This window comes from Trachurus trachurus (genome assembly GCF_905171665.1).
Source record: "Trachurus trachurus genome assembly, chromosome: 20".
Taxonomy (NCBI): Eukaryota; Metazoa; Chordata; class Actinopteri; order Carangiformes; family Carangidae; genus Trachurus; species Trachurus trachurus.
In genome coordinates, this window is record NC_139911.1 from 7,341,161 (window position 1) to 7,362,220 (window position 21,060).

Genomic DNA, 21,060 nt, shown 5'->3' on the forward strand with positions numbered 1-21,060 from the left:
TTCACATTACTTCTGCATATGTTGACACACACACATACACTCACACACACGTACACCCACACATAAGCGCATAACGCACACGCTCACACACGCACATACCCACAAAAACGCAGCCGCATTTTTACATCAGGGTATCAGGATTAGGGCCTGGTTATGAACCACATTTCAATGAACCAAACACAGCTGAATACCGCGGTGTTTACATACACAAACAATCCTTACTTCATTGAGGTTGACACTTTTACAATGGATTCAATTTATTTTCTCAAATACATTCAATTACAGTTTCACAATAATACACTGTACAGGTTAACAGTTGTGTGGTTTATAAAGTATCAGTAAGACGTCGGCTTTAAACACCTCTTTTTAATAGATTTTTGTAGCATTTTGGGCTTGAAGGTGAGGAGAACGATGATTGAAATGCCCACAAAGGAAAGACACATGGGCACAAAGAGCAGAAGGTACCAGAATATGGATTCCCCACCTTCATCCCAACACACGGATGACTGTAAATGCTGCACTCTGTGTGTAATTCGGACAGGATCTTCACACTCAATGTCTGACTGTCCGACCATATTCATTGTCTTTGTCATTTCAAATGTCCTGAACCATTCTGTTTGGCAACAGTTGAATGGATTTCCTGTGAGGAAAACATTGTCAAGTTTTGGAGCTAATGCATTAGCCAGACCTAAGGGGATAGTGGACAGTCCGTTGTCCCTCAGGTCAAGCACTCTCAGGTCAAGATCTCGGAGTGACGGGGGGAAATGGGCAAGGGAGTTCCTTGAAATGTTTAAAAACTTAAGACGTTTGAAATGGGAGAAGTCAAAGTCTTTTGTTTGAGTGTTTCCTAAACCTAGATGCTGTAAAGTACTGCTAACACTGTGTATTGATTGCTGGATGATGAGTCCTGGGTTATCAGACAGTTCCAGGTGCATCAGCGACAACCCTGAAAACGCGGACGATGGGATCATTTCAATGTGGCATCCTCTAAGGTAAAGCTGCTCAAGGGATACAACGTTTTTCCAGTCCACACAAGATGAGCTAGTGTCTGTATTGTTCTCATCTTCCTCAGAAAGACAAACGTCGATGTGGTTGTAGCTGAGATCCACTGACCTGAGGCTCGTCAGTGAAGAGAAAAATCTCGAGGGTAACCTCTGGAGATCGTTCAGGCTCAGGTTAAAGTACGTCAGATTGCCAAGAGCAGTCAATGTATCTTGATCTGCTGCAATCTGGTTCAGCCTATTGTTGCTGACGTCCAACTCATACAAGCTGCCAGGGAACTGTTCTGAAGTCAGATTTAAGGTTTCCAGGCAGTTTGTGCACATTTGAAGTCTGGACAGCGTAGGCATTTTCTGGATGAATCCTTGGGGGAAATACCCCACCTGGTTCCCTCTTAGATCCAAAATCTCGAGGGAGTAGATGTCACCGTGAAGATTGTCATCCCACAGCTGAGCGGTCACATTGTTTGTGTAGTTTTTCAGATTGTAAAACTCAACAGTTGTTGAGTTTGAGTACGTGGAGTCTTGCAAGCGTTCGTAGAACCGAATGTTGTTGTGGGACAGGTAAAGGTTCCTTAAGTGACTAGAACTGGGCAAGAAAGGGAAAAAGAGCAGTTTGTTATGTGAGAGGTCGAGCGTCTCTAGCTGGAAGGTATCATTGAGGTCTTGTTTGGAGATGAACCACTCAATGGTATTGTAGCTGATGTTGAGGACCACCAGTTGGGTCATGTCGAAGTCAATTAGGCAAGGGAGAGAGTTGAAGGCCAAATTGAGCCGCTGGAGTTTGGGATTGCTGCTGAAGGCGCCATCCAGCTCGAAGATGATGTTCCTCTGCAGGTCCAGTTCCTTCAGCTGGTGAAGGTCCCCCAACGAGGTCTCGTCTAGTCTTCGCAAGATGTTTCCCGAGAGATTGAGGTATTCCAGGGACGTCAAATTTTGAAGGAGAGTGGCAACCATTTCGTCATCAAGCTTATTTTCAGACAGATCCAGAGCTCTAAGACCTGGTATCCTCTTTAATGCATAACTGGTTTCTTGGTGGCCAATATGAAGATTGTTACTTGCTAAATTTAGGGTTTCTAACAACTTTGAGTTTTCAAAAGTGTTTGATTCTATTTTCTCCAAGCCGTTACAAGCCAAGCTCAGGGTTTTTAGTGAGGGGTAATGGAGGACAGAGTCATCATGTAGTGTTTGCACGTGATTGTAGTTGAGCTGAAGCTCCTCTATGTTGCGTGGGAGTCCTGAAGGCACAGAGGAGAGCTCGGCATTGTTGCAGAGAGCCGCCGTTTGTTTCTGCAGAGAAAAGGAGAGTACACAACTTAAGTTTGTGAGTTTGACATAAAATTTGGGGCTATATAGAAATCCTACAAGAACGGGATTTCTTTCAGGAACAAGAGACTGGGTTTGGAAACAAATCTTAAAAGCAGAAATCTGCCTTTATAACTGGAGCCCAGGCATTTACTTTGTTTTATCTCATGGTGTTTTTATTCAGTAAGAATTATTTTTAAAAATCTTGTCTGTTGACTATTTCACTAGGTCCAGGAAGAAAAGTCACACGGCTGAAAGCAGCACTGTGCCCGAGTTCTGCCTCACAGAGAGTTAGTGAGGCCGTTGCCCTTGTGATGTTTGATGGTTCAAAACTTCAGCTGACATTTCATCACTTTACCACGAGCTCTGCTTCTTAATTCACAGGACCAGACGTAGCTGCTCATATTTGCAGTTGATATCATCAACTTTAAAAAGTTGATGCTTTTCCCAGCTGACAGGTTGTAAAGTGAAGTATTGTGTATTTATGAAATCATTTGCTTTTTAAAATGTGAAATAAACCATAAGTCATCTACAGTAGGGGTCTATGGATGTTGTCATATGGTTTTATTGTTTTATGTTTGTTAATGTGTCTATGTATTAATATGCATATGTGTGACACATTCATTGGTGTTCAGTGAGTAACTGTTATGAAAGAATCAGGGAGTTGTGAGATTGTGAAAACTTTTCTTTAGGGCTGGTTCTTTCAACAGGGTCTCCAAACCAAATTATTATCAACTTATTAACTATCAGGTGCAGCTTTAACAGTCCATCAATGTTAATGTTAATAAGTTGTTAATGGATTTGTGTTGGAGGGATGTGGGCCTTTATGATGAAAAGAAGATCTTTAAAGAGATAAAGCCAACATACATAGGCCTTATCAGTGGGCTGTTAGTGAGAAGATGACTAAGTGGGAAACGTCAGCACGCAAAAAGTGTTATAATTTCCTGCAGGATGTGCGTGTGAAAGGATCCAGTCACTTATTTTATTTTAGATGTCTCAGTTTATCAATGAGAGGGAATTTCAAGATTAGTAATTATGAGTAATTGATAGACGTCTTACCGGCTGACATGGGCTGTGATGTGGAAGACCTGAGATCGGCGTCAGTGTTATCCACACGGGTAACAGGCAAAGCAGGATGGGAGTGAGTCCGTGGACTGGCATTTTAACATCTTCACTCTTGATGGAAGAAGAGAAAAATAATAATAAATTAATCAATCAATCATGGATTATTATCTTAAAAACACAGAAATACAGAAACAGGCTATGTGTGGTATCAAGAAATGAGCCGCATGTCTTGAAATACGTTCTCTGTGCATGAGAAGCTGGAAAATCATTACTTTTATATTATGATAATGAAGTATGGAGTTCAAAGTGGTGAACTGGCAGAGGTATTTACATCAACCCTCAAAAAATTGGGCTCAGCTCAGCCAGACACAGAGATGTCAAAAATCAGAAGAACTTCAGCCTTTAAAGTTTTTATAATCAGGCCGTAGCTGACACGTTCCTTCAGCTTTGAGCTGTGTCCTAAACTTTACTTAACAGATGTGAAAATGTCAACACAGTGTGGAAAGACAGCAAAGTTGGAGTTGAATCTTTGTATTTTTTATGATTTTTTTCTACATCCCGTCGCAGCCTGTGGGAAAAGGTGAATGTTGTAATGTCTCTACATGATCACATTTTATCCTGAGAACAGCTTTTGGACATTTTGACAAAATTTCCCTGTTTTCTAAACCGCTGGTTGACGCATACTGAATGTTGTCATATGTTCCCTTTTTTTAATTCCCATACACTTTATACTTTCTTAATATTTTCTATTGTAGCGACTTTTTGGGGTCTCATTTAAACCCCTCACTGCGTTTTTCTTTCACATGATCTGTTTTCCTTTTCTAGTACATGTAGGCTATATCTTTCTTTTTTTTTCTTTTTTTTTTATCTCTGTGCTCTTGTTACTTTTTTTTTTTTACACCACACTTCAAATTAATGTTATCTCCCAACCAATCAGTCCACATGGCCGACAGCGATGACCTATACCCAGAGGTGACACTATTCGGCTTTGTGACTATATAATCTGATGTGGGGAAGAGTAGGCTAACACATTGAAAATACATTTTGCTGAATGCGAATTTCTCCTTTCTGTTACTGGATTTTATAAAGATCCTTTAAAAGGAAATCTATATGCTCTACAATAATGACATATGACCTGAGATGACATGAACCCCTCTCATTCTGCACGTGCACAGCATAATGGTTACAGTCATTTGAATAATGATCAAAAATTATGATATAAACTGAAACTAAAACTCAGCATTATTAGACTGAAATAGCATTGTGTCATGTGTTTTTTTTGTTGTTGTTAGGTCAATAGTTTCCACAACCCATGGAACATTGTTTCAATGCAATACAAAGCCATATAATGGAATTTATAAAGATTACTTATGCATTTTTGGTTTTAGTTTGTAATGCCGGTTTAAGATGAACTTGATCTGCATGCCTGAAAATGCTGTGCAAAAACAAAATGACATAAACATACTGTCACATAATGTTGCTTTCATGCTGACATGTGTTTGAAAAAGAGTCGTAATGACATGCTACACAACAGTGGCAGGTTTAAGAGTATGTCTTACAACAGGTGGTCAATGAGGGGTCCGGCTCCAATACACGAAAGACAAAACACATTTAAATTCAGCAGTCGTAATTCGGGCAAAGCATTCAGTGTCTTTAAGCTGTCACAGTATCAATGCATACTGTGTTAGTAGAGTGCACGGTGCATTTACTTACACTGGTGGTTAGGTGTAGATTTCCCAAGCCACTGATGGTTGATCTCCTGACCAGATCGCTGGTTGACTCGCTGCTGCAGAGTGTGTGTTCTCACAGCTGCCTTCCTCTGCTCTCACTTGAGCACTAATGCCTCTTTTTACTATTCGCGGAAGCAGGCAGTCAACGGAAACCAAGTCACATGGACAAGCTGCAATCAGAAAGAGGTTCTCAAGCCCGGGGCCACAGGAAGGCGAGTGAAGGCTGAACAGCTTTCAACCCAACACTCAACACTGCAGGGGTTTTTTTCTTTTTCTTTTTTCTTCGTCTTCTTCAGCTCAACACCACGACAGTGATGTTGTTGTACTGTCAACTAAGGTTGGTAGCACAACTGCCACCACAAAAACCCAATGAGAACACACCCTTCACACCCTGAGCTCACTCCGATCATTCACCCAACACGAGAGGAAACCACTCGCGCACACACCCTTCCTGCCTGATTTTCGGCCTCTCGCTGCAACAGTCATCACAAAGCATTCACACACACACACACACACACGTACACACACAAAGAGACAATCAACTGTATATTTATAAGGATGCTCTGCAGGATGACAGTGCCCCTGCATCAAATACTAACACAAGACAGGGAATCAAAAAGGTGTGTGATGGAGAACACAGATCAGTGCAGAGAGGTTTTATCTTGCAACATGACTGCTTCACGTCTCTCATGGCTGTGTCTGAATTAACCTGTCTTGTCCTTTTGTTTCACTGCATTTATGAATGTGTCTCTACTTCAAAGTTGCCCATGGGTGCAAGAATAGGGAATTAGGAAACAGGAAGTGATGGTCCTGTCCTTGGAGAGCTGATTTGTCAGTGATCCCTTCCTGTTTTCACACTGGACATCTATAGCTCTCACTTCTGACTCTGTTGTAAGGTTTAGTGGCAACAAGATTTCCAAGGTGATACAAATCCACGCTGAGGAGGATTAAGTTGACTTCAGTTAAACCAAAGAGTGTGAGAGAGCATCAACTGGTTGTACAATGTGGAAAAACACCATGATGTGACCTCGGTGACTGTATGCATGTGCACACTAATCTCATTATTATAGAATTTGTTGCTAAATCTTCCACTGACAGGAAGTGACACCCTACAGAACAGCTTAGAGGACATCACAGTAGAAGAACATTGGAACAGAGCGTTATTGCATGACCTCGTATGATCTTATAGTTGGTTTTTATCCCTGTGTTTGTTCTTGTGCAGAAACAAGAACATGCACATGTGGGCAATTTGATGCATAAAGAAGGAGAATACTGTTGAATGTTGTTTAAAGTTTTTATGAACTTCTAAACTTTTTCCTGCAGACACACAGTTGGATTATCGACAAGTTCTTCAGCAGCACAGTGGACAGACACGCGACTCATGCAGAGGTGCAACCACACAGCAGCAAACGTGTGAATTCTGGTGAATGTTTTTCTTGTCAGCACATGGTTCAGTGTCAGGAAAAGTTTGCGTATCATTTTTCGAGAGCTGGGTGTGTTAAATGTGGCAGTTAGGGTGTAGAGTCCCGTGGTTGTGGGCAGATGTGGGCAAGTCATACCCACCAGTAATGATGTAAGCATCACTTCCACTGCCAATGCAAAGATAAACTCCCTGTGTTTCATATTAAGTTTTTTTTTTTTTTGATTTCCTGTTTCACCCTCAACCACAGAGACATAATGTTTATCTCCCACTTAATTCCTTTCAAACACACATCTCTTACTTTTCAATATTTAAAACTATGCTGGAGATCAATGAGAAGAGACTCGCTTTCCAAAAACCTACTTCACACCACATTTACAATGAAGCCCTCCGTCGTTGTGAGACCTCCCCCTGCACATGACCTGTGGTGTGTGAGGGACATATTTGTGTCATCATCCTGTGTGTGCTATTTACATAACATGATCACTGTCCTCTTGTGGACATGGGATGTATTACATTTTGTAGGAGCCATCAACAGCAACGGAGCCCCAACACAATGAGGTTTCAGAACGTTTTTAGTCCAACAGTATCTGTATCTGTGTCCTCAGAAGGATTTAATATCAATGAAACATGGATGTATTATTTATGATGTGAAGATATTTCTATCTGATCTGACTATTTCTCTTGTTAGATCAGGGCCTTAAGTGATACCAGCCTGTCCTCCTAGAGGTTTGGATGTCCTGCACAGCATTTTCCTCCCACATCACGCATTTTAAGACAAGGTCCAACATCTTGATTAGCTCCAGGTTTGTTTGCTCTTTTTTTTTTTTTTTTTTTTTTTTTGACATTTGATGGTACTTAAGCAGGTAAAATCACCATGATTACCTCCGATGGCACAGCCAGGTATGACATTATTAGTAACATCTGTGCTTCTTCACTGCAAAAACTGAAAAAACAAAAACTCACACAGGGTGGCCACAGTAATAAAAACTTTGTTCTTCTTCTCTCTCCGTGGGTCTGGGTGGCCACAAGAAAGAAAAACGTTCCTCTGTACTACACACTTAACTCACTACAAACATATTCCCCGACATTTTATTGAGAGGAAAAGCAACAAATGGTCCCCAGCCGTCCTGCATGTGGGACACATTGGATGTGGTGGATTGACACATGGGAACAAAGTAAATCTGAGGCTGAAGCTCTAATAGGTTTGATGATGCCCTAAAAGAAACAGGTAGTTCGTTAGTTTAGTTTATTGTCATATACATTCAAGCTACAGTACCTGATTGACTGACACTGCAATTAGACACAGCCCAGAGGAGATCAGACTGACTGACTGACTGACTGACAGACAGACAGACTGACTGACAGTGTGGTTAAGTTAAGTTTGAACAGGACAGAAGTGGAGAGACTCAGTCATGGAAGTCCAAAGACAAAGGGACAAAGTAGGCCGACATAAGCTCTTAGCATTGACTGCACATACAATAAATCGTAAGCCTCTCCTATACACCGCTGCAGAACGGTATGTCCTCTACTGTGGTGCCTTTTGTTTCCTGGAGGCTGTTTGTCCTCAGTTATGAGTCATGATGTCTGAACAAAAACTGCTGCCTGACATATGTAAAAAGAAAAAGAAGAGAAAAAGAAAAATGGAATAATCATCCATAACACATTTACTCAGAATAAAATGTTCCGTTCACCAGAACACGGCTGAGGTCACCACCTTTCTATATCATTTTGTCAATGCTTATATAGGCCTACTACATCCGTGTGGTGCAGGGCTCCAGTTAAAAATACCACCGATGTGAGGCTTAAAATGTTTTGACAGAGGTGGTGATTCAGATTATTTTTAGGCGTTCTCAGTGAAAATATCCTGTTGCTCTACTAAAAGCAGGTTTCCTATTTTTGGGGTAATGTTGTCATACATTTGTGAGGCCTTTTCCTGTTGACAGTTTAGTAGCGTAGCTGAACCAGGTCAGGTAGTGACATATATCAACTTCCTGTTCTAAAAGGTGTCAGACTGTTTATTGAGTCAACAGCAATGTTAATGTATGATCTGAGTGTTAAATTTCATTATTTTTGGCCAGTGACCTAAACACAAGCACAGCACAAACATTGCACATCGAAACAGACCTTGAAACAGTAAAACGGTCTTAATGCTTTGAATAATAAAGATCTACGGCCCATGACCTAATGACCTAAAGACCTTCTGTTCTATATAATAGAGTTTAGATGTTTTTATTTGAACAGGGAAAAGATGAGAGCTGAGGAGCGACCTCCTCTTCAGTATATAGTAGGCTATATTATGTCATATAGACCTGGATCTGATATGGACTCACTCTGTGATGATGTGTCATCTGTTTGTGTTGTGCAGTTTCTTTCCATATGGAGAAACCTAATGTATCTAAAGTGGTTGGTCTATTGCATATTGATGTGTGTGCATTCTTTACCTCACAGGCAATCAATGTCCTACAGTAACTGCTTGTCATCACTGTCCTATACAATCCATGTATATGCAGAACCACTTATTTTCACCTCTGTGACAATGAATTGTTCATTTTCCCAATTGGTATTTTGTGTGATGAATTAATTCTGTATTTCTCAATGATTCAAAATCACTAAAAATGTTTTTTTTGGTAGTTTTTTAAGTCCAGGTATCAAATTCATGTAGCATAGACCCATCTGTGCTGTGGAGTGCGGACACATGAAAACAAGCATCAAATCATTTTGTTCTAACAGTGGCACCTTGTAGACTTTATTTTCAGGCCTTATAACCATACAGTATCTATAGTACCATGGATAAAACCAATAAATAGCGTGTAATACTACAGTAGCACATTAAAAAGGACGCACATTAACATGACACAGGTATAGTTTCCACCATTACTGGGTGAGTGTTTTAAAAGGGCAATTCAGATTCAGTGTCCATGCACACGTGTGACGGTTGGTCCTCAAGTCCTCGGTTTGCCTTTATCAAAATACGACATTAGGTCACATTTGGCATAAAACCACTGTAATTGTTCACCTGCGTTAACTCATACGACAGATAATTATCCCTAACAACTACTGTGTCACTTAATAAAATTATGTCTTTAAGTATTTGCCACAGTTTAGAAGAGTTTTGGCCTCATTCAAGCAGACAAAAATGTCAAGTAAATGTTCAGCAACAGATCACATTACATTAAATTACGTCCCCCTGTCCCGTGAATAAAAAGGTCCAGCAGCTAAACTGTAAAAGTGGACACACTTCCACGTGTTTATGACCGTCCCCACACCCATATCACTGTAGTGATACTGACAAGTCCAACAGCTGACTCTGGCTTCATGTGCAGCTGTAGTAGAGATGCCAACAGTTCTCTCTGTGTATGTGAATAGAGTTATTTTAACTTGGGAGGAAAAACGTGCAACACAAATGGTTGGCACTGTGTTCACAGACGACGTCCGTCCTGCACCGGCCGGCGGTCTGCTCGTTTGAAAGGTGTTGCGTGTTATTCTTGCTTCTAGCCGTCCAGAGGTTTTCCCAGGTACACCATGGTGACCTCGGTGTTCCCGTACACCGCGGAGACGGCGGGGAACAGACAGGCTTTGGGCAGTCCACGAAACGCTACTCCGAGAAACTCAAATCCTCTCTCGAAGGCTAACGTCTTGTCATCCATGTCTAGGATCACCCGGATTCTCTCCCCAATCTGTGGACACATGATGACGTGTTAGTGTCTGCTTGTATGTAGAGAGATATGAAGGTGCCAAACACAACAAATAACATGCACACACAGTTGCCCCCCCACCTGATATTTTGGCGCATTGTTACACTGAGGGAAGTTCCCATTAACCTCCCCGTTATGCAGCAGGTTGTTGTCGACCAGGTTCCAGCCCCAGCTCTGGTCGTCGCTGCCCAGCAGAGCCACGTAGCCCTGGCACTGCATCTGCGCCCGCTTGGTGGCGATGCCAATCACCGCCACCGTGCCGAGGGGGCCTTCCCACCAGATCTCCCAGGCGTGTCGACCTTCTGAGAAGCCGATCTTGCCACGTGCGCCGTCGGTGCTCTGGGCAATGGGGTTGCGGTGCAGGGTGAAGCCGTTCTTCTTCACGTAAACGTTGCGGGAGCAGTCGTGGGAGCTCAGAGCGTGTTGATAGGCCTTGAGCTGCAGAGGACAAGAAATGGATCAGTTAATCTACAGCTGTCAGATTTGGAAATGCATTTGGATTCCTCTTTATGCAAGGTAAAACTTTGAAGTTTGGCATTTGCAAGGTGTTTCACAATTTGTTTTATAAGAAAATGATGATTTCAGACAAATGATGCACTGTTTATATCAAAAATAGACTGAGCAGGTGTGCAAGGTTTCCATTTAAACTGGATGTCGGCATCTCAGAGTCAAGAGTAATCTATTATTGGATCAAAGTTAGGTCTGAGGACTTCCAAATCCTTTGATGCACTTCACACTGCACAGTCCTGTTGTCTTTTTTCCTACTGACTGTCCCATTCAGAGACTGCTCTAAAAATAGGACTGACTTCCTATCATTTACCTGCCTGTGATGTAGAAGCTGTGACTTGATAAAGGGTCCATAGTCTAATCTGTGTTACTGACAGCACCTGGTTCTACTTGATCTGTCTTAATCCTTATTGTTTGAGTCAAAACAAACGTGCACCAAACCTCATTGCATAAGTTGTATGTTAATTGTTATGGTATACAACATTATGGCGTTACGGTGTGTGCAGTTCACTTCTCAGGAGGCTTCAGATCAAAGGTGACACTCTAAAGTCACAGATTACTGAATGGAGGTTATGAACTGTCACTGTTCTTCCAACCAGACACAAACAGTGGTACATTGGTAAACCTACTTTCCCCTTGTAGGTGGGCAGGTTACACAGGATGTCAGACCGCATAGCCTCGTCGCTCAGGCTCCGGGTGCAGAGGCTGCGCCACACCTCGCTGTTTTCATCCGCGAGGATATTGTACCAGTGCCAGCAGACCAGCGAGCACCGCATCAGGTCGGACAGCTCCAGATAGGAGAAAACATGCTCCAGGACCCGGGCCGGCAGCCTCCCGGCTACCCCCGCGCCTCCTCCGGCTGCAGCGGCGTAGGAAGAGCCGGCGGAGCTGCAGCTAGCTGCCGCGGCTGCTGCACCCAGACAGGAGGAGCCTCCGCCTCCACCGACGGCTCCAGACATGATAGCCCCGGTCCTCAGCGACGACACCAGGCGACAGAATAGGTTGAGCTTACACCTACGAATGGTTCCTAATATGAGTTACATAGCAACATTTTCCACGAAAACACACATAGGTCGCACCGAAACAACAACAGTACGGACCCTGCTCCCCCCACTTCACTTCAATGGCTGAATGGTAACGATGCGCCAAGGTCCTGAAAGAGCAAACAAAATCTGTAGCGCTAGAGAAAAGACACGGGGAGGAATTAATTAAAATACAGACACTAATTTATCTGTTGACTGTAGTAGTTCACATATAAAATAGAAGTGAATTATCCGAATACAATAAACTCCAGTTCGATATAATATTTTTGTATGTCCTGTCAGGACCTCGGGGCAGCGCCGCTGTGGAGCTGACGCCGTGTTGCAGTGACAGGATCCCGGACGGGTTAGTGAAGCAGTGAAACAATGTACCGACCACGGTATCGAGCCTGTGACACTCAAAGCACAGAGAGGCTGCATCATAAATACATGCCTGGTTTATAAAAAAATAAAAAATAAAAAATAAAAAAAATTGCATGTTACGTCCTTTCAAAATGGATGCATAATGATTTTCCGACTGAAAAAGTAAAAATAAATAAACAGAAATAAGATAAATAAATATATAAATAAGCAATGCATTTGATTAGGAAAACAGTGAGTGTAATAGGTAATAAAGCAAAGAGTGATATTATATTATATATCGGCAGCCCACGTGACACCACTCGGAAGTGACGCGGGGTGCTCAAAAGAGTTCAGCAAAGCATCTGGGATCAAACCAGCGGTAGCGACGTATCATCCCACGGCAGAAGACCAGACCAGAGCAGGGACAAACAGCCGCCCGGGACAGGTACACCAACTAACTTACTCTTGGTCATTGCCCACCACGTTAATATGTGTGTATTTGTGTGTGTACGTGTAAATGTGTTAGTGTGTATGTAGCCTATGTGTGGTTGTGTGTTACCTGCGTTGTTGCTGCTGCTGGGACAAGCGCGGCTGCGGGACACAGCTGTGTGTGAGCTCTGCTGCTGCGGCCTGTGGACAAGCTGCCCCCATCTCTCCGCTGCCCCACCACGGTGTTTTTTTTTTTTTTTTTTTACCCCCCTCCCGCGGTCAGACAGGTGAGCCGCGGGTCATACTCATCCATCCGTCGGATGTGTTACCTGCTGCGGGCACGGTTATTAGCTCGGCCGCAGGCGGAAAGCCGAGCGGGGCTCATGATGATGATAACAACAAAGCCCCGGCGGTCGTCCCTCGTCGTCTCCGGTAGCTGTGCTGCTGCTGACAGGTTGCCATCTTTATTTCTACAGCGAACATAACGTCACCTGTAAATAAAACGCCGTGTGTGGCCGTGCGTGTCGTGTCTCTCTCTCCCCCCGGGGCCTGGAGCTCTGATCTCGGCTACAGCTGCTGGCTGCGCGTCGCTGTTATTTGATGTGATGTGATGGTGGTTGATGTTGTTCTTCTTGGTGTCAGTTTTGTGTTGGGACGGAGATGATGATGATGACACAGCTCATGTTGTTTGTCTTGATAGGAGGCGAATATAAATGAACCACTACTACTCCTCACTATTCTGGATATAGAGTTGTTTAATCGATTAATCGAATTGAGTAATTACTTTGGATTCTTAAAAAAAAAAAAAAAAAAAAAAAAAAAAAAAGGGCAAACATACAATTTACTGCCTCTAGTGCCTCAGATTTGCTATTTTATTTTTTTTGCTGTATATGATAAAAAGGTGAATGTCAGCTTTATGAACAAATAAGACATCATCTTTGACATTGCATTTTCACTAATTGCTGCAGATTTTATTGGCAAAATAAATAGTAATTGATCCAAGGAGAAAATCCTTGGCAGAATAATCAATAATGAAAATAATCAGCATAGCAGCTCTAATGTCAATAGTATCCATTTAAAAAAAAAAGACTATAATAGCCTCCCCATAGCTATTTAATAATGATAATAGATCCCCAGTAGACAACAGTGGTGTGTTATTTACTGTTTAAATCTCCTTGTAAAGTGATGTCATGGTGTTTGGTGCACCGCTGGAGGACATAACTCTGCCCAAGTGTTTTTCAACTAATGAGCATCATGTGGAGAAGAAGTCAGGAACTAAAAAAGTTGTGTGATGCAACTTGCAACACAAATCTGACATAAAAATTAATAAACGTTTTAAAATATCTGTGTGAGTCACAGAGTTTATCTTGCACACAAATACTACTTAGGCCTAATTACAGCGAGATTCCAGTGTTTTTATAGGATGGCAGGTGAGTTTAAGTTTAGATTAATATCTAAGGCAGCTATATTAGAGTTAAATTTAGGTGTAGCTGTGTAAAACATGAGGCCTGCTTCCACATGATGTCGGTATTACAGTTATGAATATGTGTGGACAGCACATAAAAGATAAAAGAACAAAAGTGAGGCTCGGTTGTGACTATGACCTACCAAGGTCATCTCATATAAGCCGCCGGTTGTCCCCGCTGTTTCCTCACCACATTATCATATCACATCCTCACTGCAACACTTTTGTTGCTTTATGACATTTGATCCCTGAAATGAAGTCACGATGTCGGTGCTGCCATGACACATTCTTTACATTCAGTGTATTTTTTTTTTTTTTTTTTTTGTGCATCATGATGACGATACTGTACTGTACTCTCCTCTGTCCACTAGGGAGAGCTACACTGATGTTGGCCACAGCTTCAGTATGTGAAAAGGGGCAAACAAAGCAAGCTACACTGTTGAGATTAGTGATTGTAGTGTGATGATCTTGTAGAGAATTAATCAAGAGCCTGTTATGGTCCAGTAAGTATTGACTGTTTACCATCTGGGGAACATAACGGTACACTTCATCACGCTCTGCTTTGCTCCAAGTGTGTGTGTGGTCTGGTTGGACCATCTCGGTACCATTTAAACAATAGATAAATTATATTGTAAACAACAATTCTCTTCTGTATTAGGTTTGCAGGGACTAAGCAGCTCTATTGTTGAACTGCAGGAGATTTAATTGGGATCAATAATCACTGCAGTCTGCTCGGTCTCCTGTTTGGTAAAATGTGACACAGGCCGACTGTGTTAGTTCATCCATTTGTAGGTAGCTATGGATCCTGGAGCCGCGCCATTGGCTCCAATTATCACACTTGTGAGATGTGTTTGATGCATTTTGTCACGGTTTCTCCCTTTTTTTGTTTGTGTCTGAACTAGAAGAAAGTTTCTCAGTGGCTCGGTGTGCAGAGCTTGCTGCTCCGGGATCTGTGATAGATTTACTCAGATGATCTTTGCTTTAATGACGACTGGATGAAGCCCGATTCCTTTCTGTTTGTTCCTGGAATAAAAATAAAAAAATAAAAAAAAGATTTGTTGCTGCAGGGCTTCAAAGCAAATGTTGCAACATCTGGATAACAGCTTCACAACTGTCTTTCATAGTTTACGTCTCGAGCGAGCAATAAAAGACCTTTTGTTCGGAGGTGCTGTATTATATGTAGATGTTACTGTGCAACATGTGATGCTATGAACAGACACAATGCCCAAGACAGATGTGTTTTAACCGCATGGTTGAGATTTCATAAACTTGGGATGCATTAAATCATCTGATTACTGTCACTCAGCTCGTGTCCATCATAGTAGATCACATAGTTTGATCTGACAAACTTCCCAAACTGTCAAACAGAACAAAAGGTTTCTGTGAGGATGCTCGAAGCTTCAGACTCAGTCGCTGGTCTAGTGGTCACACAGTTTTTCTTCAGCTGTTGAATCCACGGTGTTGAAACAAGCTGCAAGCTGCCCATTTCTACTTTGTATTAAATTCAACACACGCTGAAACTGATGAAATTCACATGGTCTGTGCTTCTTTTTTTGTTGCAGTTTCTGTGAAGACGTGACCATAATGAATCCAGTCTACAGCCCTGGGCCAACAGGGGTCCCCTTTACCAATACTAAGGGTATGGGGTACCCGGGTAATTCACTGTTCACATGTATGTTTGAGCAAATACTTACTATACTAATCCCAAGAAATTATCATATAAGGAAACAAATGAACAGTGCACTGACTCTTTGTTTTCTTTGCATGTAGCAACTGGATTCCCTGTTGGTTATGCAACAGCTGCTCCAGCATACACTCCCGGTGTCTACGCAGGAGCCAACCCAGCCTTCACCGGTGGTAAGACTGGCACTAGAATAAAATATAAAGATACTGGAGATTCATACATTGCACATCTTTCTTTTCCTTCACATGTTATCTTTGCATGAAAATGAGACTTGTTGGCAAATGAATCGGTCTAAATGGATAAAACATGAGCATCCCTCATACAGCCGTGCAGACAGATTGATGTTTATGTTGGATGTTTGCTGAGGTTGTAAGCTCCAGGCCTTTTGTCAAGATGTAGTCAAAGTGAAGCTGCCTGCGAGCACTTTGCTACCTGACTCTCTCTGAAAATCAGTCAAACAGAATGAGTTGTACCGAAAAAATAGAAAGAGTCAAATTGCTCCAGCTGCTCCTCATCCACAGTCACTTACTGGAAGAGGCTGCACATCTGAAAATTGGCAGCACTAACGTCAGGCGTCTTCCTCCCACTCCAGGCTACGCTCCAGGCACTCCCTTCAAAATGTCCTGCTCTCCCAACACGGGGACCGTCCCCCCTTACTCCTCCTCACCCAACCCCTACCAGGCTGCTGTCTACCCCGTCAGGAGCTCCTACCCCCAACAGAACCCGTATGCACAGGTCAGTACGCAGAGATGGACAGAGTACTCCACCCCGGTACTTAAGTAAGAGTACAAATACTACTGGTCAAAATGTACTCCGTTACAAGCTCAGTCGACATGTTACTCGAGTAAGATTAAAAAAGTACTTGCTTTTAAAAGGTACTTAAGTATCCAGAAGTACATGCTTTTAAATTTACTTTAAGTAAGAGTAAGAGTAAGAGTAAATTTCTTATTTTTCACATCAATGAATTACTATATTTTTTTCTAAATGGATTTAAGGACCTTTTAACTCTTGTTTCTGAGAATTAACTCTTTGAAACCACCTGCACTGATGTGCTGCTTTTAGGCAGGGCCGGCCCAAGCCTCCATGGGGCCCTAAGCAAAATCTTTATTTTGGTGCCCTCTATTACTGCCAATAATACTATTTCATTTTTTACTCTGTCATTACAAATCATCATATCCTGGCAGGTTGTTACCCATCTATGGTTTTTATTCTGAAATGGCACCAAAAAGTGCAGCCTGGGGTTGATTTACATTTAATCTTCAAATTGATATAGGCTAGTACTGGGATACTGAATGTCACCTAGGTCGACTAAAAGTAACAAAATAAACCAACAGACAATGCATTAACAGTAAGCACATCATATGCTTTTTAATTTTTTTGGTTTTAAATATACTGCAACAGAAAAGCGCAACAACAATTTGAAATGCAACAATAATTTAATAAGTTTTTTGTAATAACGCCGTGTTTCTCTAAGGATCGACAAAAGTTACGCACTACAATTTTAAAAAGTTACTTGCCTTTTGTGGGCCCCCCAATAGTCACGGGGCCCCAAGCAGGTGCTTAGTTCGCTTATGCCTTGGGCCGGCTCTGCTTTTAGGGGTTAGGGTTTCCTTCTTTGACAAACACAGCTTGTGTTCAATAGTATTTTAGAAAAAAAAGAAAAAGAGCAGACCTGAAAGTAATATATGATATGTACTTAAGTACAGTACTCAAGTAAATTTACTCGGTTACTGTCCACCACTGTCAGTATATTAATATATTTTTTGGCGTTTGCCTTTTTTTGGTTGTTTTTGTGAGTTAAATGTCGCTCGTCTTCCTCCTCCAGGCATTAATACCTTCACAACAGCAAGGCACCTACTACACACAGCCGCTGTACGCTGCGCCGCCTCATGTTATCCATCACACGACGGTGGTCCAGCCCAATGGGATGCCTGCAGCCATGTATGCCCCGCCCATCCCTCAGGCCCGCCACAACAGCGTTGCCATGGGGATGGTGGCCGGCACCACCATGGCCATGTCTGCTGGTAAACCTCATCAATCTAACGAATAATTAAGTTTCATATTCACCATTGTTTACCAGGGAAATAATTCTAGTAAGATTTTGTTCCTTATTGTCCTGTGTGTGTCATGATTTATGGTATATATTGTTTTGAAAAGTTAATTTTTCAGACCTGATTTGATTAGAAACAAGAATGGCGCTTTAATTAATGGTCTTTTTGATCATGTTTTTGTATTTTCTGAATCAATATCACACATAAACTTTATACAGAGCGCAGATAATTGACTAAGGAGTTTGACAGTAATCAATCAATCCAATCAAATTTTATTTATATAGCACCTTTCAAAGCAAATAAATGCTGTTCAAAGTGCTTTACATTTTGATTGAAAAAGTGTATTTATATGTATATAAGAAGTGAAACAAGAAGAATGACATGGAGACTAATGAATGTAGATTAAAAACAACAATAAAATATAGCAATAGTAAATAAATACAAAACACAATCAAATATGATAAAACAATACAATTTAATAAAATGCAGGATAGAAATATAGGACAAAATATAAAAACACTCAAAAGGAAGATAACAATAAGAGAGAAGAAAGTAATAAAATAGAAGAATGTAAAACTGTAATGGGCATTTACTGTAGTTTTGGATCTATTTGGTTGAAGCTGTGGTTGGACAATGTTACTCTCTTATGATGATGGATCCTGGAAGATAGAATAGTAAAATATGCTTATTAATGGTGTTTCTCACTCTGCTCCTCAGGTACTTTGTTGACAAGTCCATCACCAGCGCCTGTTGCCCAGCACCAAGTACCGATGCCAACGTATCGGCCCCCTGGCACACCCAGCTACAGCTACCCACAGTGGTGAAGAGAGGAAAACGTGAGTAGAAAGAAACACTTCACTCAAAACGTACACGTGCAGATTTTAAACTTTGTATCATAACATGTTGTGTTGATCTTCCTGCAGGTCAGAAGGCGGTAGATATGCATTCACACTCTACTCCAGTGTTTTTTGCTCTTGGTGAAGACCTGTTCTGCCAGCGTCTGCAACCAGTTACTCTTCTTCCAGCATAATGTGAATCTAAAACACAACTACATAGAAAGAGGCCCATTCAGACAGGGGAGGGGGGGAGAAGAATAGGCCCGTCCCCATGACAACCCCCTACCCCTCTTAACGAAATAAGACTGCATCCCATGCCACAGCCCAGCGCCAGCACCTGCCGCATATCTCACATCTAACAGCAAAGCCTCCATGCAAACTTTTTGTGGACTGTCATGCAGGTTTTTATAGGTTATAGGTTCAACTCTTTTAAGTGGTGAAAAGGGAGTTTTTGGAATTGTTTTATTATTATTTTTTCTTTCTTTTTCTTTTCCGTTTTAATTTGGGAGACACATACAATGTTGAATGCATGTGTATATATAGATATATGAAGTAATGCTAGCTCAATCTACCTGCTGTGACAGATGCAAAATCAACACAAGGCACACATCCAAAGGAACTTAAAAAAAGTAATAATCTGCAATGCTGAGTCACCAGTGACCATGTCTTATATGTGAAAGAAAAGACAAGAAACGTTTGTTCATGCAAAAACATACCTGCGCTATCCAGTGCAGACTAAACTGTACTATTTTCACTGCTTTGTGTTTTTGGTAAGTGATGCTAGGTTTTTATGGGTTTCTTTCTTTCAGTGATGCAGTGTATGCATTATGTCTTACCATTTTTTATTTTATTTTTTGTATTTTAGGAGAAAGATGGAACTTGCTTGTTGTTTGTGCCTCTGACTGATGGTCATTCATACACTTCATCACTTTACATGTTTTATTTTTCAGCCATACCACTTGTTTTAGGAAAAAAAAAAAAAAAAGTCTGAAGCAGCTTTTGTTTTCTGCTAGAAACACTTTAGGGCGATTTCAGTATTGATTCATTTATTTTAGCCACAAGTATTTGTGGTGGGGAGCAAGTAGAGTGTGTGTGTGAGTGTGTGAGTGAGTGTGAGTGTGACAGAGAGAGAAAGGGAGTGTGTGTGCGTGTGTTTGCATTAAAGAGGACTACAAAAACAAAAACCATTTAAAATGGTGCCATATAGTGTGACATACATTGTTTTTAAACTACGTATATGTCACAATAATCACTACATCAAGGAAACACTGCTAACTGTGGACATGTTGGGGAAAACATGATGTGGTTGAAGTCCATTTGTGAAAAGCATTACTGAGTCCAGGCACCAATTCAAAACCATTTGCAAAGATATCTGACCTTTTGACATTGCTCGCTCGCTGTTTTACCTCAAGGTTCCAGGCTGACTCACCAGTATCACTGTTTCAGACGTGCTTTTCTATGTTGCCTCAGTCACCTCAGTTAAATAATCTGTTTTGTAAATGTTATTTTTGTGATTTTGGTTCTTGTTTTGTATTCTAAAGAAAGACCAAAAATAAAAACAAATATCAGAATAAGCTGTGTTGTTTTTTTTTTTCGCTGTTGTGTAACTGTGGGGTATTTTTTGTGTGTATAAGAGTTCATATTCACTGTGTAGCAGATGTATTTATGACATTTAATAGAGTGAACAGTTAAATCCAATTCATAGATTGTTGATTACATATTCGTCAACATACATGAATCAAGCAGCAACTTAAAAAATACCAAACTAAACAGTTCTGGTAAAAAAAAATTGATTTATTTTTCAGGGGATACAGGACGAGTTGTTACCATAGAAAAATTAGCCTATTAATGATTGATTTAAAAACAATTAATTGATTGAAACAAATAATGTGTGGGGTGCAGCCAGAAGATGGCAGTAAAAGAACAATGAGTCCATTAAACCTGAAACTTGAAAGAAGAGGGAGGATTTCCCTGCATACAGAGGGTTGAAGCATGAAACTGAAATAGCCATAGGCAGGGTGTGTCCGAAATCACTCACTCATTACTCCTACTCATATATTATAATACATCCCTGGCTGTGTCCAAAATCACAGATTACTCACTATAGTCCGCTATATAGTGAGTAATCTGTGATTTTGGACACAGCCAGGGATGTATTATAATACCTTTGTTATGATAATATATTATTATTATTAACCATAATAATAATATTTTTTTAAATAATAGATCCATGGACACAGCTAAGTAGCAGTGACGTTGCTTGGCCAGTGGGGGCAGCAGAGCACAGGGCGGCGCTGCGTCAGCCGGAAATAAGCGGAAGAAGAAGCACGTCACGGTGGCGCGCCAGTTTTGAGTTTGTTGTGGACTTTACCGACACCGGAGACCGGATTTAACTCCTGACTGGGTTCTGGCTTCACGTTACCGGGTCGGTCTGGCCGGTTCAGCCCGGTTAAAGTCGTCGGTGTGACTCACGTTTTGTTTTAAAGCCTG

General features: G+C 41.4%; 3 protein-coding genes across 4 annotated transcripts; 1 reads left to right on the forward strand and 2 right to left on the reverse strand.

Annotated features, from left to right (window-relative positions):
* Positions 1 to 246: 246 nt before the first annotated feature.
* Positions 247 to 5,198, reverse strand: nrros (negative regulator of reactive oxygen species). The gene is made up of 3 exons (XM_083995912.1): positions 5,082 to 5,198; positions 3,363 to 3,479; positions 247 to 2,288 (listed from the first exon to the last, which is right to left on the reverse strand). The coding sequence occupies exons 2-3, from the start codon at positions 3,462 to 3,464 to the stop codon at positions 336 to 338; spliced, it is 2,055 nt and encodes a 684-aa protein (XP_083852038.1). The 5' UTR covers positions 3,465 to 3,479; positions 5,082 to 5,198; the 3' UTR covers positions 247 to 335.
* A 4,088-nt stretch (positions 5,199 to 9,286) lies between these two features.
* fbxo45 (F-box protein 45) lies at positions 9,287 to 11,836 on the reverse strand. Its single transcript, XM_083995428.1, has 3 exons — positions 11,353 to 11,836; positions 10,298 to 10,654; positions 9,287 to 10,198 (listed from the first exon to the last, which is right to left on the reverse strand). The coding sequence occupies exons 1-3, from the start codon at positions 11,680 to 11,682 to the stop codon at positions 10,013 to 10,015; spliced, it is 873 nt and encodes a 290-aa protein (XP_083851554.1). The 5' UTR covers positions 11,683 to 11,836; the 3' UTR covers positions 9,287 to 10,012.
* A 602-nt stretch (positions 11,837 to 12,438) lies between these two features.
* Positions 12,439 to 20,063, forward strand: fam168b (family with sequence similarity 168 member B). 2 transcript variants are annotated; one of them, XM_083995910.1, is made up of 7 exons: positions 12,439 to 12,550; positions 15,562 to 15,671; positions 15,770 to 15,856; positions 16,276 to 16,418; positions 17,509 to 17,707; positions 18,452 to 18,570; positions 18,658 to 20,063. In XM_083995910.1, the coding sequence occupies exons 2-6, from the start codon at positions 15,584 to 15,586 to the stop codon at positions 18,556 to 18,558; spliced, it is 624 nt and encodes a 207-aa protein (XP_083852036.1). In that variant the 5' UTR covers positions 12,439 to 12,550; positions 15,562 to 15,583; the 3' UTR covers positions 18,559 to 18,570; positions 18,658 to 20,063. The 2 variants fall into 2 exon arrangements, with proteins under 2 accessions (XP_083852036.1, XP_083852037.1); XM_083995911.1 differs by having other exon boundaries at positions 15,562 to 15,653.
* The last annotated feature ends 997 nt before the right edge of the window (positions 20,064 to 21,060 follow it).

Coding starts and splice junctions, on each gene's coding strand:
- nrros (XM_083995912.1), bottom strand. CDS start 3,464: ATGCCAGTCCACGGACTCACTCCCATCCTGCTTTGCCTGTTACCCGTG. Junction 2,289..3,362: donor ATCACAGCCCATGTCAGCCG/GTAAGACGTCTA, acceptor TTTTCTCTGCAG/AAACAAACGGCGGCTCTCTG.
- fbxo45 (XM_083995428.1), bottom strand. CDS start 11,682: ATGTCTGGAGCCGTCGGTGGAGGCGGAGGCTCCTCCTGTCTGGGTGCA. Junction 10,655..11,352: donor TGCCCACCTACAAGGGGAAA/GTAGGTTTACCA, acceptor TGTCCTCTGCAG/CTCAAGGCCTATCAACACGC. Junction 10,199..10,297: donor ACAATGCGCCAAAATATCAG/GTGGGGGGGCAA, acceptor ATGTGTCCACAG/ATTGGGGAGAGAATCCGGGT.
- fam168b (XM_083995910.1), top strand. CDS start 15,584: ATGAATCCAGTCTACAGCCCTGGGCCAACAGGGGTCCCCTTTACCAAT. Junction 15,672..15,769: donor GGGTAATTCACTGTTCACAT/GTATGTTTGAGC, acceptor CTTTGCATGTAG/CAACTGGATTCCCTGTTGGT. Junction 15,857..16,275: donor CAACCCAGCCTTCACCGGTG/GTAAGACTGGCA, acceptor CTCCCACTCCAG/GCTACGCTCCAGGCACTCCC.